Source organism: Oryzias latipes, chromosome 1 (genome assembly GCF_053564925.1).
Source record: "Oryzias latipes strain Hd-rR chromosome 1, Olatipes_Hd-rR_3.1".
Classification (NCBI taxonomy): Eukaryota; Metazoa; Chordata; class Actinopteri; order Beloniformes; family Adrianichthyidae; genus Oryzias; species Oryzias latipes.
In genome coordinates this window covers 39,811,359-39,829,397 of record NC_136237.1, presented here as the reverse complement: position 1 = coordinate 39,829,397, position 18,039 = coordinate 39,811,359, and the positions used below count along the sequence as shown (strand labels likewise).

General features: G+C 40.6%; 2 protein-coding genes across 3 annotated transcripts in view; both read right to left on the bottom strand.

The window, feature by feature from the left end:
• LOC101174245 (protocadherin Fat 4) overlaps positions 1-18,039 on the bottom strand; it is a 242,581-nt gene that overhangs the window by 21,315 nt on the left and 203,227 nt on the right. The gene's annotated exons all lie outside the window — the stretch shown is intronic.
• Positions 115-17,773, bottom strand: ifngr1 (interferon gamma receptor 1). The gene is made up of 7 exons (NM_001361164.1): positions 17,590-17,773; positions 7,462-7,579; positions 3,539-3,723; positions 3,297-3,451; positions 3,001-3,169; positions 1,532-1,659; positions 115-1,424 (listed from the first exon to the last, which is right to left on the bottom strand). Exons 1-7 carry the CDS (start codon positions 17,648-17,650, stop codon positions 1,107-1,109), a joined length of 1,134 nt encoding a protein of 377 aa, NP_001348093.1. The 5' UTR covers positions 17,651-17,773; the 3' UTR covers positions 115-1,106.

Genomic DNA, 18,039 nt, shown 5'->3' with positions numbered 1-18,039 from the left:
TTCTAACCGTGCCTTTACAAGTCACTGATCATTTCCCTTCTTGAACCACATTCCACCTCAGTGCTTGTGCCAAAAAAAAAACGTAAAAAAATAGAAGACCTCTGGCTCTGTTGGCACTTTTTTTCACGTTTCTTTATTAAAAATAATACAGTTTTATAATAAGCACACCATAATATAATTTTTCCTGCAATGATCACATGCCTTCAGGTTATAAACCCAATAAAAAAATGTTGACACAACTTCATTCAGAAAAGTAGGAAACGGTGCGTCTTCTTTGTGAAAATCGAGATTTAGTCGAGGCTGTGCCTTTAAATCTTAGAATGCAGATTAAAGTGACCTAAACTAAAACACTCATGTAACAAACAAAATGTGCTAAAGCTGATGGAAACTTCACGTGCTGAGCTGGTTTAGCAGGTTCTGCGGTTGCTTCACTCTTACCGTCATTGTTTGAAGATGAGAATTTAGGTTTACGCCCGTCAACTTATAAAAGCCAGAAACTTTAAACTGACGGGTTTAAAGGTAGAGTTGTGCAAGTTAGAGGGGGAAAGTTACTCGCCTGAAATATCAACAGAATAAAATCCAGTTTCAGTGCATCACAGTCATTTACAAAAAATATAAAGGACAGAATAAACAAGTAGGGATTAAAACCAATAGTACTTCTGTTAATGAGAGCGTAAGGAAACCAAGCACCTTCCTCCACCCAATAGGATCTTCTGCTTTCCTGAGCTGTGACGTCAACGAAGGCGTTCTTGGCTCAGCCATCTCAGAAAAAAGCTGCAGGAAATCATGCCAGATGAGGGAAACCTCTTGTTGAGGAGATCCACCCCCGCAGGGGGCATAAAGGTGACAGAGAAATCACCTGCTTGTTTTTGCGATGCAGTTGAGTCACAACCCTGCTGCAACTGGCTCGTCTTCTGATATTATGATTTATTTTCTTGAAGAAACATTCACATTAAAAAAAAGCTACAGGTCCATAAATGTGGTCCTCCATGATGTCCCTGGGTTATAAGAAGTCTTTATAGCACAACCCATCATAGTTTATCGTCTGGTTTGATGGATAAGCTACTCGTGGAAAATACAGTCACTTAGTCCCAGAAAAGGTTCCTTCATGTTCCAGTGTAAACGATCACCACGTCTCCATTCCCCATGTCCCGAAAGAGAACAGGCTCCCGGAACTCATACGGGGATCCGTACTCCATCTCGTCGTCTTCAGAGCTCATGGAAAGGGTCTCGGTCTTCACGGAGCTATCGGTGGAGTTATAGTCCTTCCTGTTTCTCCCCGAAAACGGGCTTGAATCCTCCAACCCCTTCTGTAGGAGCTCCCCACTTTCCTCATGGGGGGCTTTCTCTGAAGACCCCTGAATCGTGACTGCAGTGATCTTCTCATCGAGGACGTATTTCTGGTTCAGGCTATGCTTCACATCCTGTTTAAAAAAAAAAAAAAAATAGTGTAACAAGAGGACAGAGAGCAAAAAGCAGTTCAGCAGGGGAAATGACACCTGAACATTTATTTTTTGGGGCAACACCTTACCAGAAGCTTCGGCAGAGGTGGGCTCTTCATGGTCCAGGCCTTCACCTTACAGATGACGATTACTGCCACGCTCAATATCATACCGAAGATGCACAGCAGAATGATGAGAAGAGTGACGTCATTTCCATCTTCAATAAAAGGAAGAAAACAAAAAAGCTTTAGATTCACAAGTAATTAGATGTATTTTTGAAAAAAAGGCAGACAAAAAATACTTGGAAACCTTTTTTTAAGATCAAATAAAACAGGCCAGTACATGATCAGATACAGCAAAAAAATAAAAAGACGTGACACATCACTATTTTATGAGTAAGTAGATTTCTACAAGGCTACTGACACACAATTTCTACCAGTTGTTGCCAATTCACACAAAGAAATCAGAACAGTGAAGCATGGTACTTGAGTCGTAACAAATAAGTGCAAAATGGCCAAGAAAACTGTCAGAATATATAGAGAAAACCCCGCCCCTTTTCAGCATTAATTGATATCTGCTTTACTCCTAATCATTGACTGTATATGAGAACTAGACTGTGGCACCTTTTCTTTAACACATTTTTGATAATCCTCATTTTTTAATTTTTTTTTCTGTAGTCCAAGTTATTCAAGTTATAAACTGACCAATCAGATGCCTGTATAAAAGTAGGTGGAGCCTGCTGACCCACACGTCCAGTGTTCAAAACGTTTGACAGATTTCTTTTGACAACTGGCAACTGAATTGACTTTACTTGGTTGGAGCCAGAAGTAAACCATTTTCCACGGATGACGTCACACTCGGTTCAGTTCTCAGATACAGTCTATGGTCTATAAATGGTTCTCAATCCCCAGAAGGCTCACAGGACAAATGGATAAGAGCAAAAAAAAAACTCTCCCAAGATCTTCCTAATTTCGTTTTTCTGATGGGAATAGTTCTAAGTGCATTTTCACAATGCTGAATGCTCCTGTGAGAACTGTTGGGGCCGTTATCCGAAAACAGAAAGAGCATCAGCTCACCATGAACCGACCACGGTCGCATCCTCCATAAAATTTAATTTTTTGGCTGTCATTCAACATTCCACGTTTAACAAAGAAATAGCCCTGACCACCACCCCAAGAACCCCATACCGACTGCAAATTTTGGTGGTAGAGGCATCATGGTTTGGGGCTGCTTTTAGCCATGGATAAGAAATGCAATTCTAAGCTTAACTTTGATTATACAGTATTCCCCTCATATTCACGCTGGCTTATTAGAAATTCGGACGCAAAAGTCTCATACAAGAGTCTTGAGTTGTCTAGCAGTTGTGATAAGTCAGGGAAGTCAAGGGACTGAAAATAATCTGCAAATATTAAAACTCGAATAACACGATCGTGACAAAAATGCTACAAGAACCAGCAACCCTCCTTGTCACTGCCCCAAGATACACATTTCATGGTGCCAAAACACTAAAAATCCACAAACAGGTGCTCTGCAGACAATGTCCCCCCCCTTCACTTACTTTTTTCAGAGCCACAGATCTTTTGAGTCTGGTTGATCGGTAATTCGTCAATCCCCTGGTCATCAATCAACCAGCCTTTCAGCGTGACACAGTTCTCCCTGCTGTCAGGGAACGTCACTTCAGTTGTGCAGGTGGGCTCAGCCTTTCTGCAAAATGCATCCTTCTCCAACTGAAGGTCAAAGGTCACAAAACAGGGAGATAAAAAAAAATCATTTGTTTTCTTTTCAAAAAGATGGCAAATGCCTGGCAAATGAGTTCAAGCAAAGATTTTAAAGAGAATCGTCACGAATACTTACGTTTATCCCTGAAGTCACTGTGAATTTAAGCAGAGAATCAGCAGAAGTTTTGTACGCCTGCTTGATTTCGTCATAGAATTGGAATGGATTAGGGAACTTCACCACAGCGCTCGTCTTATCCACAACCAGAAAAACGGGAGGGAACTCTAAAATACCTGAAGGGAAGAAAAGCCATTTAACTCAAACACCGTCTATTAGCTTTCTCCTCTGAAATAATCAACAGGTCCTCATGCTTTGCTTACAGTATGTAGCGATGGTCCTCAAAGCGTTAAAGGAGAAAGTGTTCGATTCCACTTCTTTTGACTGGTTTCCACCATGCAAGGCTGTCACGGTAACATAGAGGAAGCTCAAGCTGATGTCTTTGGATTTCCAAACATAGTGGCTCAGATCGTACTCGCTGTGTTTGGTGATAGCCTCATGTGTCACTCTGTAAATGAAAAAAGATATTTTAATCATAGAGGTAGGATTGCATAAGTTGGCTTCTTTCCACTCCCTTTAAAGCAATTATTCAAACTATTTGACAATCATATTTAAAGGATGAGTGTGTATGTATAAAACCAAACGTGTCAATTTATGATTAGGAGCAATTATGAGGTCAAGAAGAAAGCATCATTTTTCTTTAATTTATTATAGAATGAATGTATAAAAACCTTAAATAAATTATATGTACAGAGGGGCAAAAAAGTATTTAGTCAGCCACCAATTGCAAGTTCTCTCACTTAAAGGTCTGTAATTTTCATCACCTCCAGTGTTGCCAGATAGAGTCATGGTTTTCCATCCAAAAAGTCATCTAAAAACCGCCAGGTCCCAAAAATAAAAAAAAACAGCAAAAAAGTGATTAATTAGCTGTAATCAGCAGTATTTAGTTAACCTTTATTTTTTTACCAATGGTCCTGGAGTGGCCTACCCAGTCTCCAGATCTCAACCCCGTAGAAAATCTTTGGAGGGAGTTGAAAGTCTGTGTTGCCCAGCGAAAGCCACTAAACAGCATTCCTCTAGAGGAGATCTGCATGGAGGAATGGGCCAAAATACCAGCAACAGTTTGTGAAAACTATATGAAGAATAACAGAAAACCTCTGACTGTTGTCATTGCCAACAAAGAGTAAATAAAGTATGGAGTTGGACAACAAGCTGGACCACATTCGTCTACTGCGCTCCACTCGGAGGTGGGTTAAGGACTGCTGTGTTTTTGTTTTCCCTGAAACTTGGCTGAATAACAGCATCACGGACACTGCTATTCAACTCGACCAGTTAACATGCTACCGAGCGGACAGGCTGCTCGCGGGGAAAAAGCGAGGCGGCGGTCTCTGTGTTTACATCAACAACTCTTATTGCCGCGACGCTGTTGTGGTCGCCACACAATGCTCAGATCTGCTGGAGTTTATGATCATAAAGTGTAGACCGTTCTACCTTCCGAGGGAATATACTGCAATACTGCTTGTTGCAGTATATTTCACCCCCAGCGCCAACAATGACAGCAGGAAGGAGGCAGTGCATGACCTGCACCTACAGATCAGCGAGCAGCAGACTGCACACCCAGATGCATTTCTCATCATGGCTGGGGATTTTAATCACGCAGACCCCAAAAGTGTGTTCCCAAAACTTTATCAACACATTAACCTTCCAACACGTGGAGACAATATACTGGACTGTGTTTACACCTCACAGAGAGGAGCCTACAAAGCCCTCCCCCTCCCCCACCTTGGACCTTCAGACCACATCACTGTGATGCTAATGCCTGCACACAGACCCCTAGGAAAAGTGGCCAGACCGGTTAGGAAAAGCATACAGGTGTGGCCAGAGGGGTCCTCAGAAGCTCTCCAGGACTGTTTCAGCTCCACAGACTGGAACATGTTCAAGCAGGCCGCAACAAACAACAACACCACAGACCTCCAGGAGTACTCAGAGACTGTTACTGCCTACATCGCCAAGTGTGTTGATGATGTCACAGTAACTAAGACCATCACAGTCCGGGCAAATCAGAAGCCGTGGCTAACAGGAGAGGTCTACAGACTCCTGAAGGTCCGTAATGCTGCCTTCAGAGCTGGAGACGAGGTGGCCTTGAGGACAGCTAGGGCCAACCTGACCCGCGGCATCAGAGAAGCCAAGAGACAATATTCCAGGAGGATCGCCCATCACTTCAGCGACAGCAGAGACACCCAGAGCCTGTGGCGTGGACTTCGGACCATCACAGACTACAAACCTCCCCCACAGACATGTGACAGCTCCATCTCCCTGCTGAACGATCTGAACTCCTTCTACGCTCGCTTTGAGGCAGCAAACAGCACAACGGCCCAGAAAACTCCACCCTCTCCTGGTGACCAGGTGTTGTCGCTGTCTTCAGACAGCGTGAGGAGATCCCTCAGCAGGATCAATCCACGGAAAGCCCCAGGACCAGACAACATCCCTGGTCGGGTGCTGAGAGACTGTGCGGGTGAGCTGGCTGATGTCTTCACAGACATCTTCAACATCTCTCTGAGTCAGGCTGTCATCCCCACATGTTTCAAAGCGACCACCATCATACCCGTCCCAAAAAAGCCATCTCCCTCCTGCCTTAATGACTACCGTCCGGTTGCTCTGACCCCCATCATCATGAAGAGCTTCGAACGGCTGGTCATGCGGCACATCAAGTCTGCCCTGCCCCCCTCCCTGGACCCATTTCAGTTTGCCTATCGGTCCAACCGTTCAACAGAGGATGCCATCTCAACTGCTCTTCACTCCGCACTCACTCACCTGGAGAATAAGGACTCATATGTCAGAATGCTGTTCATTGACTTCAGCTCAGCATTCAACACCATCACCCCCCAGCAGCTCACCCATAAACTGGCTCAGCTGGGGCTCAACACACCTCTGTGCAACTGGCTGCTAGACTTCCTGACGGGGAGACCACAAGCAGTGCGAGTCGGCAGCAACACATCCAGTACTAGCATGATGAACACGGGGGCTCCCCAAGGATGTGTGCTGAGCCCCCTCCTCTTTACCCTGCTGACCCACGACTGCACTCCGACACACAGCTCCAACATTTACGTTAAGTTTGCCGATTGGTGGGTCTCATCAGGAGCGGAGATGAGACAAACTACAGGAGTGAGGTGAACCACCTGGCTGGTTGGTGCAGAGACCATAATCTCCTCTTGAACGTGGAGAAGACGAAGGAGATGGTGGTCGATTTCAGGAGAGTGCACACTCAGCATGCTCCTCTGACCATCAACAACACCACGGTGGAAAGAGTGAGCAGCACCAAGTTCCTGGGTGTGCACATCACAGAAAACCTCTCCTGGTCCGAGAACATCGCATCACTAGCTGGGAAATCACAGCAGCGTCTCTACTTCCTCCGTAAACTCAAGAGTTCAAAAGTCCCTCCCCCCATCATGCTCACGTTCTACAGAGGTGCCGTGGAGAGCAACCTCACCAGCTGCATCACGGTGTGGTATGGCGCCTGCAACGCGTCCTGCCGGAAGTCCCTCCAACACATCGTGAGGGCAGCTGAGAGGATCATCGGTGCCCCCCTCCACTCCCTCCAGGACATTTACAACACCCGCCTGACCCGCAAAGCCCTCTGCATTGCAGTTGACCCCACCCATCCATCCCACAGCTCCTTCAGTCTGCTTCCATCTGGGAGAAGACTACGCAGTCTTCAGGCCAGGACCAGCAGACTCAGAGACAGTTTTCTCCTCCAGGCTGTCAGGAAGCTGAACTTGACTTGACTTTTCTCATTGACCAAATACTTATTTTCCACCATAATTTGCAAATAAAAGTTTTAAAAATCAGATAATGTGATTTTCTGGATTTTGTTTTCTCATTTTGTCTCTCATAGTTGATGGATACCTATGATGGAAATAACAGGCCTCTCTCATCTTTTTAAGTGGTAGAATTTGCACAATTAGTGGCTGACTAAATACTTTTGGCCCCACTGTATATAGAGAGAGATTTGTGTGTGTGTGTATTTTTTTTTATTGTCTTTTTCTCCGTTGTTTTTCTACTGCTGAAAATTAGCTTGAAACAAGACATTGTTGTTAACATTGAAAAATAATGAGAAAAGAAAGGTTTCTGCAGCTGCTGAACATTAAAGCTCTGAAGGAATTTGTGGTAGTTGAAAAAAAAACATGTTAAACAACAAGAAGTCTGATATGTTTGCTCTAACAGAATATAAGCAGCCGGTTCCTACGTGCTGTATGACATCATCTTCACTCTGAAACTGGTTTCTGGTTGTCGTCCTTGGCAATCCCATCGGACAGTAATTTTCAAATTTTCACAGCTCACCACCACATTTTCCGGACATGGAGCTGTAAAAAGAAAAGAAAAAAAGGGACAAAATATTCATTTTAGTTCAACAAATACAAACTGAGAACAAGAAAAGAGAGTGAATCCTCAGCCAGTAAGGACAGTTTCATATGGGAACAACAAAACAACATCCTGTGTAGTTTACAGACCAACGCTGACATGCAGTCTTGAAGATATGCGAGACTCTATACTTTGCAAATGTAAAGCTGATCTAGAACCAATTAGGACATTTTTGTGTCTTTAAATATCATTTTCTAAACTAAAAATGAAAAAGTCAAGTAACACAAACATTATAGAAATAAATCAGAAAGGACATATTTTTTGAATATGCTCAAATATTACTTAAACTATAGAATTTTTTTCCCCACAAATATTAACTGTTTTAATATTTGAGTAAATATAACTGGACAGTGGCAGCTTTGACTCACAGTGGTTTATGCAGTTGCATTGACTTCCCAAAACAAACATGACTCATTTTTACACTATTGAGTATCTTAAGTAAATACTACTGCATGACAGAAATGCATCTCCCATACCAAAGAGCAGTTTTATTCCTGGAAATGTGTAGAAATGACACAAGTCAGGTGACCGGGAAACAAAACTGCATGCTTTGAGAAGCTGAGACGAAAAAATAGAAAACAAAAAGTTCAAACTTTAAGGGATTGTGCAATACATGGACAACAAGAAATGACGTTGTTTGTGGTAGAACTAAAACTCAAAACTACTTAGCAAGTCTGGGCTTGCTCCCAAATATTTTACTGATGTTAATAAAATGCCTACACAGGAGAGAAAAAATGTAAGCGAGGATCTGGGATTCAGAGGTTGGCTCAAAGGAAGGAACATGATTTACAAGAGCAGGGGGGTATTCCAGAAAGCAGGTTATGCTACCTCCCACGATAAGTTTGAGGCTAAGGAAGTTGATAACCTCAGCTTTCGGTTCCAGAAATGGAGGTATGTTTCAGGGTAGGTCAAGTTGCCATGGCAACTCATGCTCTGAACATGACCTGGTCGGGAGCAGGTTTAGTTGAAGGTTAGTTTGTTTTCAGAGAGGTGAAGCAGCATGGTGTCCATTTGAAGATGATTTAGTGGATGAAGAAGCTCAGATAATACTTTTTCCATCGTGAGGGGGTGATAAGACCACATATGGATGTTGAAAAATTCAACTTTTTTACTTTGATCTAACTTAATTATTTGCTTCAGTTAAGATAAATTATTTTTTGTTAGGTCACCTTAAAAATAACACATAGTTTCAGACAATTATTTTCCTTTCATTCAAATTAATTCAATTAAGTAGGTGTAACTTTGGTGCTGCTGTTAGATCGGCACCGCAAGGTATTCTGGGATATCATTCCCCTTTGCCTGTCTGGACGGATTTGGGTTTAAGTGTGGGTTTTTGACAAAATGTGTTTAGTTGTTTAACTGTTTTAGCTGTTTTACTGTGTTTTGCCGAGTTATTTTGTCCTACTATGCTTACGTCTCTGCACCATAAATGAGAGTGAAGGAGAGGATGATGAGTTTATATAGCACCCCTACCACCTTCACATGTTATGACAGTGACGGAAAATTCTTTAATGAATTTTGCACTCCGTGCATTTTTTCCCCCCGTCCTTTTAATTATTATAAAAATGAGTATATCTCCCGGCTCAAACTTAGACATATGAGAGCTCAAGAATCATAATTATTTAAGATGGAAAAAACATTAATTGAATTGGAGTAATATTACATTTAGTTAAATAAATATGTAAATTTGAGTTGTAAAAACAATTACTGAGTTTTATAGACGTAAGAAATTAGGTTGAATAAATTTAACTCAATTACTTGTTACCAATAGAAGTATTTCATTTAAGGTGGCAAAATTGGATAAGTTATACATATATGCGTCACATGAAAATGGAAATAAGATCAGAAACTCGTGCGTTTACTTTGTCTGTTCTTCTACTACAAGCAGAAACTCTTTCTTTTGATGATGATGCAGCAGTATTACTTTTTTGATGGACGTATAATCTTCATACGCTGTCATTAAAATCTCAGACTCGTCTCACTGAAGTACAGCGCTTTCTTTTTTTTTCACCACGCGTTTCCATGGTGACACCGTAAATCGGCGATCCATTGAGAATGTCTTTATGTACTTGCTGTGCACGCGCCTTAACCCAGGGTTACCAAGTCGAGCGTAATTACGCTAACTCATATCGGTCTTTTGGAACCGACATACCCAGAGTAAGCAAGTTCAGGCGGATTTCAGCCAGAGTTCAGGCTTAAAGTCAGGCTAATTTAAACATGCTTCCTGGAATACCCCCCTGGTGTTAGGACCAAAGGGGCAAAACATAATAGGTTCTCAGGCTCTGACCCTGGATCCCCCTTTTTTTTATTGTAATTATAAGCTGTTGGATTGAAATCCTGAGGCCCTTTTGTCCATAAAATGCAACAATTGGTGAAATATAATGAAGACACTAGCAATTTAAAAAATGGAAAGTGAAGATTGTCGTTTGTTGGCCAACACTCGAAGAAAGTGATCAACTGATTTGGTTAATGTCACGTCACCTGAATTATTACAGCTTCACGCCTTGATGGAACTCCGCTTAAGACGAGGGGCGACACAGGCGGCGCCAACAACAGACGCTGCTCTGAAGCGATAATGGCATCACCATAACCAAAGCATTCCCAGTGGTCTTTTAATTATGATTATACCATTTTAGCCACAAAAAAACGGTGTAGTTTTCTAGAACATGGTTTCTGCAGAGCGGCAGGAGTTTGTTAGAAATTCACCTCTGCTTTGTGGGCGGGACTGTTCAGAGTAACCCCACCCCTCCCCCTTCTTGTCCTTGTAGCTGAGAGCTCTCTGTTCTCACCCGCTAGCTTACAGCCCCTCACACCCCAACCTAACATTAGCGGTGCAACAAAAAATGTGAGCAATATTGGAGCCGTTCAGCCGTACAGTTTTGAGCCAGATTCCAGCTCAGACGAGGAAAAAACGAAGACGGACATGGATCTTGTCCAGGGGTGGCCGACCCTGGTCCTCAAGAGCCGAGCTCCACCCTGCCCTTTTTCCATTTCAAGCATTTCCACCTCCTGATTGAGTGAGCACCTGATTTAGGTTGTCAGCCTCAAGTAGTGAAGGGAGAGCTGGAAAACAGGCAGGGTTAAGCCTTTTGGAGGACCAGGTTTTGCCAGCCTAGATCGAGTCATCTACAAGTGGACACATCAGAACGGAGCAGAGCAGGGAGCTTGTGGCCCGCCCAGTGTATTTTCTACATCAGAAATACATTCTTTTTCACACTGCATTTTTTTGATCCAGATTATCAAGATTTCAACAAAGAAATGCTCAGAAATGCAATTTTAAGCCTAATTTTATGTATAAAAGGTCACTTCCTGGAAGATACCACAACACCACGGGGGCTTAGCGCAGCTGTACTTTGCAACTTCATTTACTGCAAAAAGCGTAAATATTGTGAAATACAATTCCTGATCATGCCCCAAAATTAAATAAAAAACAGTGATGGACGTCTCTGAGGATATCAAGAAGTCGCTTGACTTCCTGCTGGAGGAAGTTAGAGCCATATATGTCCTCCATCGTCAGAAAAATGCTACGAGAACATGCTAAAAACACCAAAAACATGATTTACATGTGAAAGCATGTTACTAATTCATAACAAACCATTTAATCCAGGACTCCATCTAATTTAGAATCACCTTGAACGAAAAAAAACCAGAAGATTTTCTTTTCTTTTTTCTTAGATTAGGAGATGAATTCAGGTCTGAAGGGGTTACTAGACTTCTTTTCTCTTCACATGGCAGTTTGTTCAAGCAAACTTTTTTTCTATCTGTATCTATGTCATAACAGACCCATCCTGATTTTTTTTTTTTACCCCCATCCGCTTCTTCCCTGTTTCAACAAAACTAACTCACCTCAATCAGATACGGGCGTGTGGGGCTGGGACACATGCATGTGTGACAGCTTTACGTGACTGCTCGTCAACACATGAAGGGGGGGGCGGTCCACGGTTCAACTGTATTCCATCAGAGTCACAGCGCTACCTTTCAACTCTGAGCCTCTTAATCCAGTAAATCCTATTTTAAGGGCTTTAATTACGCTATTATGTTTGACACTTGGCAGCAAACACACATTCAAATCCACCCACATCATTTTAGGGAAGTGAAAAAAATAGAAATATTTAGATCTAAACACAACAAACATGTGCCTTTTTGTGGATGATATGCACTTTTACGTTTAAAACTATCATGTTTTAAAGTGCTGTGCAGTTTTGTGCTTCCATTGGTAAGCAGTGAACCGGCAAATCTTCAGCAAAATGTCATTGTTCTCAAGTTTAGAGCTTTTTAACTAAAAACAAAAAAAATTCCGTTGTCATGCTATTTGTCAATGAATGTTCCAAAATTTGCCCCAAAAGCATGTAAAATTAAAAAAAAATCAACTGAAGAGCAGTTTTTATCCATTTTTCAATAATTCCTTTAAACATCTATAAATAGGGTTGTAACGGTTCATTTTAGCGAATTTCCGGTTTAATTTCAAGGTGGTTATTTTAAAGTTCAATGAAAGTTTTCAAGTTAGACTGGCATTAGCTGTCTTTCTTTAGGAAACAAAAACCTAGATTTATGTCGTAAGAACAAGTTCTAGTTTTAGATCTTATGAGGATTTATTTAGATAGGTCATATTGTTCCAAGTTTCTCATTTTGCCATAAAATGAGTCACATCCAATTTTATACTAGTTTTTTGTCACCGTAGTCAAAATGAAGTACCATTAGGTACAAAAAAACTCAAAAAATACAAACTATTTGATTAGAACTTGCACAAAAAAAAACTATTATGGGCTGTATAAGTCAAAATGGGTTGCTGCACAAACATATGACTTTACTACTTTCTTCCTTAAAAAAATAGAAAGAAATAGAAATAGAAAGAAAGAAAAAAAGATCACAAATCTGGTTTTCTGATCCAAATAAACAGTAGGATATGAAAGTGAAGGTTTTTAGTATATTTAAGGTAAGACAATCTTACCTTTAAGAAATACAATGGAGTTTTATGACCAGTTTACAAACACATTTTTTTATTACGACTTTAAAGTCGTAAAGTTACGCGAAAAAAATTATAACTACCAAATTAATAGAATAAAGTCGTAAATTTATTACTTTAATGCTTGTAATTTTACTTTTTTTTGGTGGCCCTAAAGAAAAAAGCGTTAACAGAGAGAAAAGAAAAAGAAACTTTCGAGCCCTTAACGGCGTACGATGGAATTAGAATTCATTACGTGAAAGCTGAGACCAAACAGGGTTGATGGAGTTTATGATCATCCAACACAGACGTGTTGAAATATTTTACAATTCTCTTGGGACTCATCACAGCGGGACGCTTAAAGGCACGAAAGCTTTCTTTAAATATAAATAACACAATGCATAAAAAAAGAAAACCATACACAACCATTCACTGGGTTTCAGATTTGATTTGATTTCTATTTATTTCAAGCATTAATTGTAGTCAATGGCAAAAAAAACTCATGACAGAAATGATAAAATGCATAGATTAAAAATAAGACACTTAAGTGACATTTGCTTAATTAAATATATAGTAATCATTAACTAAAGTCAAGTTTAGCTTGATTTATTGCTTGAGAAGAAGTGGGAAGAAGTGATTTTATGTAATCCCACCCATACTGTGTTAATTCATTTGATAGTTTTCTATAGTTTTCGTAATCGGTTCTGATCAGACAGATTCTATTCAAATAACAAAATCCTTACAGATTATTCATTTTCTTCAGAAAACATTCATTCATGATTTCAGTAAACAGCAATGTGAATCACACACCATGTAACAGATATGTAATACTTATTGATTGTAATCAGAATACAATTTCATTGAATCTAGATATCATATTTGCAACACATTGCAGATCAAGTTATCAAGTAACAAAAATCAAGTGCTTATCCTCAAAAAGAATTCTTAGTTCTTTTCATTAATGATTCACACTTTAGGTAACCAAAGTGTAATATTCATTGGTTATCATTACAATGCCATTATTAAATTAGATTCAGTTAGATTATCAGATTTAGGCTTGATCAGCTGCAGATAAACCCTGGTGCATGAAATGACTTTGAATAGGAGAGCACACACAGCGCCCTTCAGACCGGTCGGTGCGCTTCCACTGGTCTGCTTCAGGCAAACACAAAAACAACTGAAAAACTGCACGTATGAAGTAAAACTACAATTACACAGAGACGGTTCAGCACGCGCTGAAACCCCCTCGGCGTCAGGAAAAAAAAGAGGCAGTAATATCCCTTTAATCAATAGAGCTCTTATAATCGTGCAAGAAGAAATAAAAATGTTCTTGTAAGGTTTGTTATTCGTTTGGAAAACAGGTTGCTTTAGAAATCAAAGTAAAGCAGCCCGATACATGCAGCTTTAAAAAGATTGCAGAGGTCAAACTCTAACTTTTAGACCTTTTACCTTTATGATCAATAATGACAGCATAAAAAAGGACTTACATTTGTTTTTTATGATCCTCTGAAACTGAGATGGTACAAAGGCATCAAGATCTGACCTTTAATTCACAAGTACTGTAAACTCTTTAAAAACAAAAACAAAAGCTGACCTTATAGAAATGGTTTCATGCAACTTTCTGCTTTTTATGTGAAACTTTAGATCAAATCTGAAATATATTTGTTTATTTTGTTTTTTTGTGTGCGTCTGTCCATTGAATTCATCCCATCCAGCAAAAACAGACACTAAAGGTACAATTTGATCCTAAAATTGGGTTTCAGAGTTGAATTGGATGAATCATGTGTGTGGTTTTTTTCACTTTATAAAAGCAGAGTGCAGAGAACCTTTTATAGGAGTTTTATTTCAATTCTGCTTCAATAAAAGCTGCTCTGGTCTCAGCTTTGGACCTTGGACCTTTTACAGAGCGTCTAGAATGGAGAAGCATCTGTGGTTTGATTCCCACTGACCAGTAAAACCAGTAAATCAATTCAAATTTCTAATATCGTAGCATTTTGAAACATTTAATCTTTTTTTTGGTTGAGTAATTTCGAAACAAAATCTTAAAAACTAAACCTATAACTTTCTTGGGCTTTGCTGGGTTGGAAGGGTTAAAGAAAAACTAATGAGATTGAGAACAAGGTTCTGGATTAGTCATCGTCACAACCATAAAGTTTGTAGTTGCCGATTAGACGACAGCAAACAGAGAAACTGAGGAGTGGCATCATCCGTCTGTCACTCGCACATGTCCCTGCAGATCCTTGAGGTACAAAAATGTGCTGTCATTTACCAGGAGAAAAAGAGACTGCAGGTGCCCAGAGAAAAGATCAGTCTGTAGGTATTGCATTAAGGTTGTAAAGGAGATTTTGTATAATCAATTCTGAGCACAGCTTTTCAACAGTAAAGTCATCACATTTGGAGTTTTATGAGTAAATGTGGTTTATTATGTGGACAGTGAATTCACGTCCAACGCCTCTGTTTTGGGCGCACGTCAAATTTGCTCCTGGTCCAAAAAATGCCAATTTAGGATTGATGCTCCCGTCCCTTGTGGGAGGAGCTACCATCAAAAATTTCAGCCTCATCGCTACAAGGAGGCATTGGAATTGTATCTCAATGGATAGAACACACAGATGATGTAGAGAGATCAAGTTTATGGATTGTGAGGAGTGCTACAATGTCATCACGTCTCCATGCCTGGGTTCATGAGATCATTCAGAGACTCGCCCGGTACGGTGAGCTTCACCATCTACTGCCGGAGCTGCAGCTGAACGACGGCGCTTTCAGCGGTACTTCCATCTCTGTGACCCAGTTTGACGACTTGCTGTCACACACAAAAAAAATTACAGGACCTTTTTATTATTGTCTCTAGACAAATAAGAAAAAAATCATAAAGTTCAGGAGAAGAACGATCAGATTCTCCTCCATGTTGGTTTTGGACTCCGCCCGCAGATCACAACAACAACTCCTCACTACCAAAGCAGAGTTCCTGATTGGTTGAATCCAAATTTCAGATAGTTGAAATCTGGAAACATCACGTCATCAGAGTTTTCACCGCGCTGCTGCCAGACCGCCATGTCTGGCGCTCAAAAAGTTCCACATTACCTCCGATTGCGTCTGTACAATGACTTAACACTGAAACGGGATGCCCCTGCTGCATGAATCGCGTTTGGTTTGAATGAAGAGGAAGAGGAAGATAAGCTCGGTTAAAGGACATTTTTGTCACGAGTCAAAATGGCGCCCTCCATCACCAAAGACCATTTTTCATGTTTGAGAATAATGAGGTCAGAATAAGAAAAGGATCTCCTGCACTAAACCCTTTTATCAAATGGAACAGCAGGGAACTCAATGTCCGTTCTAACAGGATGAGAATCAGGAGGAAAACAGCAACATTCAGGATTTGTTAGTGAAGCCAAAGTCAAATTACAATCCGGATACGAGACAATCTAGACCGAGGGCCAATACAATGTTCCCTCACTATATCACGGTTCATCATTCACCTTCTCACTGTTTTCCTGAGTTTCTTAAAAGGAGTTTTGCATCTTTTCTCTAACAGCACATTGTGTTCTATGCCCTGATTGGCTGTTGATCAATCAATGTCTGTGCCGTGTCTCCTGTACAGAATCCATTCCGTTTGATAAATCTACAAAAATCTTCGATTGCGATAAAATTTGTTTCCTTCTATAATCCTGGACTGATTTTTCTGTGAAGGTCTGAACTTTGAGAGTTTTAACCTGAGAGAAAAGTGTAGAAAGTGTGTAGTGAAGGGTTTTACAGCCTTCAAACATCTGTAATCGTACAGATTTCACCAATCGCAGGTATTTTTTTTAGAACGCAACTCCAACGATAAACATGCGAACACTGTGCATCGATCGCAATTGACCGGTCGATCATGCAGGAAATGCAAGTAGGTTGTAGGGCATCACAAAAAAAAGAAAGAAAGACGAACAAGATATATATATATTTTTCCTAAGATATCCGTCAGCTAATTATCATCCTTCCTGTGAAGTACGTCACTTAATTAACAAGCAGATCAGCCAATCGAACATCCTCTGGTACATCACTACACGTGTGTGTTCAACTAAACTGAGCGCCACACTCTGCTAGCAGATGTGGAGACTAAATGTGTTTAAGTAAGTCACTCAGAAAGAACCTCAAACAGAACGCACACGGAATGTCAACAACTAGGTTCAAATCAAAGCTGTCAAAGGAAGAAAAAAATAGATAAACTTTAATTGTGTCACATATTTGTCTAGATTTATCAAATTATGCAAAATAATCGTCTGACTCACTTTAAAATCAGCTTTTCAAAAGATGAGGAAATGATTTTCTTCCTTTCTATCCATCCTTACTGATATGTATGTGTTTCTTTTAGTGTTGGTCGTTTCAAAAGTAGATGTCATATTTAAAAAGTGTCAACTGCTTAAAATATTAAGTCTTTGGAAACGGCTTTGATTTAAATGTAGAACAAATAACATAACACCAACTCTAAAGCACAGAGGTGGAATCATTATGGTTTGTGGTAGGGGGCTGCATCTAAATGTAGATTTAGTCTAAACCCCCAAAAAAGGATTCAGAAGTTTAACTTTGATGATTACGGAAGAAGAAAAAAACTCAGAAGATGAGCATTAAGACTATAAAAGAATATTTAAAACTAACGTAGAATCCGGTATGACGGAAAGACCTGAACCTTTGATAAGATCATTAGTTCGTCTGTAATGCCTCCTGCATGAGCAGAGGGGGTGGGGGAGAGTATCACCACTGAAACTGGTTGATTCAGTCCTTCAAAACTGACATTCCTGTCAAAGGAACGCTCCTCCCATCATCAGATGTCACCTTCACTCTGAGGAATACTGTTTTGAATAGTCTAAAAATATTTGGATCTTCTGATCTACTGAAGATCTTTAGGCTCCGTTTATAATGCGGAGCCAATAAACTCTTAAAGGTTTGTGTTCAAAGGAAAAATATTTGTGAAAATAAGTTTCAAATAAACCCCAAATTATTTTGGTTAAAGAAAACATGTGTTCTCACCAGCCCAAGACAGTCCCCAATTGATCAGGAGCGCAGCCGTGAGGGTTCGGAGCAGCAGCATGGTGAGGTTCTCCAGGTTCTCCTTGGTTCCATACGCAGGTTCCTCCTCAGGCGCCAAACTGAGGATCCGACCGTCTCCTTTTGCCGGGAATCCGGCTGTTCCTCGCAGCTGAGGCACGAGTTTGAACTTGGGTCAGCGCCGTCATTCAAGCCGTGCCCACAGAAAAATGAGCGCGTCAAGGGAGCGCCTCACCTGGAAAACACCTTAATGACGTCACCGGTTCCGGAGACGGACCGCGTCCTTTCAAATTAAAGGTTTAGCAGTAGCGTTAAGCCAAAAGAAAAACCCTGCAAACATTATTAATGACAAAATTAAAAGAAAAAAGGTTTAACTGAATGAGATCAATATCAAATGCAGCTAAAGTAAAATGTGTTGAACATTTTTATATC